This window comes from Ceratosolen solmsi, unplaced genomic scaffold, assembly GCF_000503995.2.
Source record: "Ceratosolen solmsi marchali unplaced genomic scaffold, CerSol_1.0 scaffold7, whole genome shotgun sequence".
NCBI classification, from domain to species: Eukaryota; Metazoa; Arthropoda; class Insecta; order Hymenoptera; family Agaonidae; genus Ceratosolen; species Ceratosolen solmsi.
In genome coordinates, this window is record NW_011948413.1 from 16,816,591 (window position 1) to 16,823,006 (window position 6,416).

At 31.9% G+C, this 6,416-nt stretch overlaps 1 protein-coding gene across 1 annotated transcript in view; it reads left to right on the plus strand.

Moving 5' to 3' along the window:
- ltl (leucine-rich repeat-containing larval translucida) overlaps nt 1-4,709 on the plus strand; it is a 42,409-nt gene extending 37,700 nt beyond the window's left edge. Inside the window, exon 9 of the mRNA XM_011506323.1 lies at nt 4,318-4,709. Within this exon, the coding sequence (XP_011504625.1) occupies nt 4,318-4,532 (215 nt within the window). The 3' untranslated portion in view covers nt 4,533-4,709. The remainder of the gene's footprint in view (nt 1-4,317) is intronic.
- Nucleotides 4,710-6,416: the final 1,707 nt, after the last annotated feature.

Here is a 6,416-nt window from a genome sequence, read left to right on the forward strand (position 1 = left end):
TATTCCTCAAGTTTTCTCTATCTGAAAATGTCTCCCGACGCTTTTCTCTCTCCTGACATCACCGCGATCCCCAACACGACGCGCAACCGCTATCTCAATCTCGCTGACAAACTTTGTTGCCGCTGTATAAACTGCGCCGATAACCACATTTACACTCCAATGTGTATGCGCAAGTACACGCATATGTAGCTTCCTCGTCTCATTCACGAGATGCTCGGCTCGATTGGTTATTGGCTCGATAAAACGGAAAAAAGCAGTGTCACTCGCGAGGTCACTCGCCGCTCTCGAATTTCCCCTTTTCTCTCTCTCTCTCTTTAACATTTTCTTAATATTTCGTGGTCACCAAATCGTGAGAATCTTGCTAGAGCTACGTAAAGACTGTTTTCTTTATTCGGCCGATGATGTGTTAATCGTTTAATTTCTATAATCGTTAGCGTCCGCACGCGGTTGGTTCACATTTACGCAATGTACGCAATAAACAGACAATCTACTAGGCTGAGATGTTTTTATATCTAACAACAGTTATATCGTTAAATATTTCATACGGTTTGGAAAGTCATACCGACATAGAGAGTGAGAGAGAGAGAGAGAGAGAGAGAGACAGAGAGAGAGAGAGAGAGACAGAGAGAAGCACACTGGGGGATTACACAAATGTTTAAGAATACATATTCCAAACCTATTGCAATTATTGCTTTAATCGATGTGAGATCGATGTGTTAATTAAGGAAAAATCCATTTGGAATTTTTCTGCTTTATCAAATCTTTTTACCACACATTTTATTAACGTGTGTTTTTGTATAATTATATTTTTATATAATTACTGCGTGTTATTAATTTCACTAGAAAAACAAAAAAATTAAACGTCTAGAATAGACAACATCTTAATTATGCGAATATGACAAGTCATAGTTCATAAACAAGCATAACAGATAAACAGCGTTACAAAATTGAAATATGATATAAATAGTCTCATAAGCGTATTTTCGTGACATATAAATACATTGTACATGTAGTTGGTTAAAAAGTTTTTCAAATTATGTACATTCGTATTAACTTTGCTCTATCGAGTGCAAATTTATACAATTAGTCAGTGTTAAATATAAGTGAAATACAAATTAAAATTCACTTATATTTGTTATATATTTAATAAATACATTTATTACGTAAGCCTTCATTATTAACAAATTTGTTAATCTAAGGATACACGAAACAAAAATAATTAAACAAAATTTTCACGCACATTTTTTATTTTTTATTATTAATCTATTGTTGAAAAATTAGAAATTTACTTAAAATTACATTTTTACATCAGAATTCATCATTTATGCAGCCTTTACTACGTAAATAATACTAAAAATACTTATTTATATCTAATATTTTTCAACTTTTATTTTTATCACGAATGATACATGGAATTCATATTCCGAACAATAAATTCTTTTTTGTGCGTAAAAATCTAATTCACGAGTATAAGGATTATTTTACAAGATATGGAATTTTAAGCAATCACAAGAAGATTAATTTTTATGATAAAAAATTTATACAGAAGTTGTTATAGATAATGTAGTTAGAAACACAAAGTATCAATAATATGAATCAGAAGTAAAATTATTGTTAAATATTTAATTTAAAATTAATATTAGTTTCTCCTTATAAATTATCGCATTGTAAATAGTAAGATAATTATTGCATACATTTTGGTTTATCAATTAACTGTCTATATGCCAGCGTGTTGCATATATGCGGTGTTAATTATAAATAAAATGTATGTTATATATTCTATTCTATTATATTTGAATGAAATTTTCGTATTTACAAGAAAAATTGATTAAAAATGTAATTCAATATATAAGTTTTAAAATAATCAACGTTTCAGGCTAAAATATAATAGATTTTTTAGTCGTATTGCAATAACATTTTATTCAATCTCTTACTCTGATCAAATATCACACTATAAGCACAATGGTTATTTATTTGAAACGCAAAATCTAATCGGTTATGGCAAAATAGGTCTTATTTAATTTCAAAGTAATACAATTTATATGCAATATAAAATGCATTAATTATGTTATTGTTAAAAAAAAAACAACATATTACAACAAATATTGTTGAAAGAATAATAACGAAAGTTTTAATATTTATAGATCATAATACTAATAGAAAAAAAAACTTCATTGGTACTTGAAATAAAATTCACATTATATTTTTAGATTTGAACTATTTTTTAAAAAAGAAAGAAGGAAATTTTTTTTGTTTTAAATACATAAAAATAGGATCGACTGCGTGTAATCGTATCTTGTCGAAAAATAATTTAATCTAATCAAATTGCTTATGATAGTTACCCGGACTAAATATTTGAAGTTCGTATCAGTAGTTGATAAGTACGGAGAAAGTTATTTTTGGTAAAACCTTTCCCTTTTTCCAATTATATATGGACATACTGTAGAGTGCTTAGATGCTGGCAAAAAAAAAAAATTTGCCCTTTAAATGTCTTTTCTATTTGAAAAGTATTATTTTTTGTTAATTATGAAATTATAACAATATACATTGTTTATTTTTGTTGCAATTTTTACGGTATGAAAGCTGAGCTTTAAAATATTGAGCTACTTTCTATTTTTTTTTAACAAGCCAATGATACTTAAATAAAAATTAGTCAATAAGAGATTAATAATTTGCAAATTAAGTATTTGCAGTACTACTTGAAAATACATGAATTTTCGTTTTAATACCCTTGACTACATTAAAAAATATCTTCTTGAAAGCTTTATATTATTTAAAGAAGATAAATATAAATAATGTCTTATTTGGTATTCATAAAATATAATTTTTAATGTAACTATAACCAATGGCTTATAGTATTAAACTAATGTATTTGTATTTATTATTTTAGAGATTTTAATTATGAAAATTTTTAACACATAAACTGCTGAAATGAAATTTAAAGTAACCAATGAACTGTTTAAAATGCAAATATTCAAAACAGTTTCAAGTAATATACTTTATTATAGCTGTTAAAAATGTTGGTTCGAAGAACATTATATATTTTTTATTACATATATATATAGACATATTAACATTACTCATAGAAAAAATTACGTTTACAACACATGTGTTTCAGCTTTGCTACGTAAAAGATCGAAGGAATAATCAATTGATGATCAATTCTATGTTAAATTCTTTCATTTAATTTTTTAATAATTGATTAGTTGAGTCATATAATTCATAAGAATTCTAAAAATGCAGAAAATTCATTAATATATGATAATTGTTTAAATGATTAGGTATATTAATGTAGTAATCATTTGTAGCTTAAGTGGTTAATAAGAGCATTTTATTGAAGCACTATAATTTGATAAAAGGCTCCCTAGAGTCATCTTCATAAATCTTTTTAAATTAGCACAATACGTTTAAAAGGCTTTGGCAAACAAAGTGCTGAAATTATCATTATTATTATATTCTGTTATTTGTATTTATTTCTACATTTTCTATTTTTCTATTATATTTAGCTGTTAGATTTTTATTTGAACTGTCTTTTTTTTTTTACAAATAAAGTTACATGAATACTATATATTCGAGGCGTGTATTAAGAATTTTCAGTACGCAATATCGACATACTTTGATTAATTAACCTGATATTCAAGTGATTCATAGGCTAGAAAATATAGAATCAAAGATTTTCAGTTGGATAATAAATGTCTTATTGGCAAATGTAAATTAATCATAAGATGATACGTTGCACACGGCATCGACTTTCGATAATAAACAGTGCACAAATTTTGATGAATTGCCCTTGTTAAATTACGTTTTGTCTACTTATAAGATATTGCATAGCGCTTAAGTATGAGCTTTAAAACTCTTGCGATCCATTATTTACATTTTCTTATTCACTATTACTGGCACGTCGGATAATATAATATACTACTTAGTTTTAATTGGCTCCTTGAAACAATCTACTCGTAAGGTCCTACAGGATTATCTGCATTTTTAATTTGAATATTTACCGAATCGAATAATCAGTTTCACGAACATATTTCGATTGTTTGACAAGGATTTATTAAACTATTTGCAACTACTGTGGCTAAATTTTTTCTTGCAAAGAAGAAAGAAAAATAAAGCACTTTAACGGCGGTAAATGTTTGCATAATAAGTTAACGAGGTGGAAAATTATAATTATTGAATTAATGATGCTGTTCGGATATTTGGATGAGCAGGATCGGCTCCATGGTAGCCCAGGAGGAGGATGCAAAGAAAAGCAGAAGAGCGCAGGTCCCAATTGTCCTAATCCAGAAGTAAGAACAATATGTGAAATATTTTCAGATAATCCGGTGCTGTGTGATGCTGGCTTGGCGGACCTGACGGTCGCCCTGGAGGTAAACCACGCGAAGGTCTACGGCGTGGCGAACGACTGTCCCACGCCCTCGACAACGACGAACGAGCCGACGCCCATGCCGCCACTGCCCCCGACGCTGCTGCTCGCGGCGGCGGCTGCCGCCTCCGGTGGCAACGTCTCCTTCGCAGCGACGCTCGAATAGAGGCCCCCGAGCATCGCGACCCTCGCCTATGTCACTACTGTCTTCTCTATGTCCGTCTGTCTCTCCGTACGAATGCAATCGATCGATCGTAGCAGCCGCCGCCTGTTTTTCAATACTTTTCCGAGTTCGTCTTGCTCCACCTTAATATGAACGCGGAGTGCGAGAAGGGCTTAGGCTGGTGATTAAGGGGTGGTAAGGAGAAGAAGGAGAATGAGAAGGAGGAGGAGGAGGAGGAGGAGGAAGAGGAGGAGGAGGAGAACGGGGTAGGGTATGCGTAGGAGGTGCGAGGGAGGGAGAGAGAAGGCGCGAGTAAAAAAAAAAGTTGATGTGCGTCAATTGTTTGGAAGAAAAGCGAGACTCTCGGGATCGCGATTGGAGAATACGCGTTTCGGCCCTACGCTGCCCTGTTTTTTCTTGTTTTTGTCATTCGTCCCGACGCTTCGGACAATCGTTTTTCTCTTATACGAGGTTGGTGCCGAGCTGTTGCGAGTAAAATTGATAATTTGCGTGAGCCAATGGAGCGATTATTTGGTTCGACGAAATGTGAGGCGAGTATGAGCCGTGGTGGGGAGCATTTTTTTAGAGGTTTTATGAATTTTGTATTCTGACGAGTCAAAGTTACGGCCTATTTACGGCAGAGAGTTTGCTAATTGACGCATGCACGTATTGGATGCTGGGGAAAATATATTATTCTCGAAAGTTTTGCGCCTTTCCCGGCCTAGTTGTCACATTTCGTTGGAATGACAATTGTTTTTATTAGCCATTGCATATAGGGAGGTAGATGGTTACTTATTGTGTATAAATTATCAATTTTAATGTTTTAACATTTTACGTAGAAAATGCTTCACTCGTCCATTAAGTTTGAGCAGCAGTAAAACGAAGAAGGTCACAGCAATCGCTATAGATTACTTTTTGAAAATATTATCGGAGAAAAGATTTCAAACACGTATTAATAATTACTTATATGCTCGTGTATTATAATTAAATACGGTAATAAAATTACACTGCTGCGTCGACAAACTAATGTTTTAATGGGAAACATTGCAATATTTTTTTTTTTATAAAGTATCGGTTAAATACGTTTCTATACTTCATAGAGTGAAAGTGATCGTCTTAAAGCTATTTTACAATATATAACGAGTAATAATTAATGAATTCAATGAATTAAAAAGAAAAAATTATTTTTTAACTGTTCGATTATTTTCATGATGGTATTTCTAAAAGGATATATTAAATGGGTGATCGATTTTTTGTTTTAAACAAGTATTTTTCAGTATAATGTTTCGTTAAAGTTAGCGAAGAGATTGCATGGCATAAAGGACAGATGGCAAAATAAATAGTCTCGCTTATATTCGAATTATTCGTATACGTGTATAGAGAGTAGTAATAATAATGAGTATATTTTAGAAAGTAATAGAAGAAGAAACGCATGTAAATAATTTTCACGCATTCATGACGAGCTCGTTGTAAAATTAAGCTAATTGTTTTTTACATTGAGCGATTGCATCAGACTCTCAATGAACGAATTATGTCATTAATGGTTTCACAGTAGAAATCGACATATTTCATTACATCGGTATATTTTTGTCAATAATAATAAACGATAATTTTATAAAATTTACTAACGCAAGTATTACATGTTATTCGGGCAGATTTTTATTGTTAATCCGTGGGGATACGTATAGGCGATAGACGACTAATCTTTTAGTCGGGAGGGATGAATGAAATTTTACGACAAAAGAAAGTCGACGCCAGGACGTTTGGGCGTTAGAATCGTAGCGGTGTCTGCCGTTGGGAAAGCCGAGGAAAATCATCGCTGGCTAGTAGCGCAAGTGCGCAGGTAAGATCGAAGTGTCGGTCAGGAGTTTGTCGATACATCCGGCA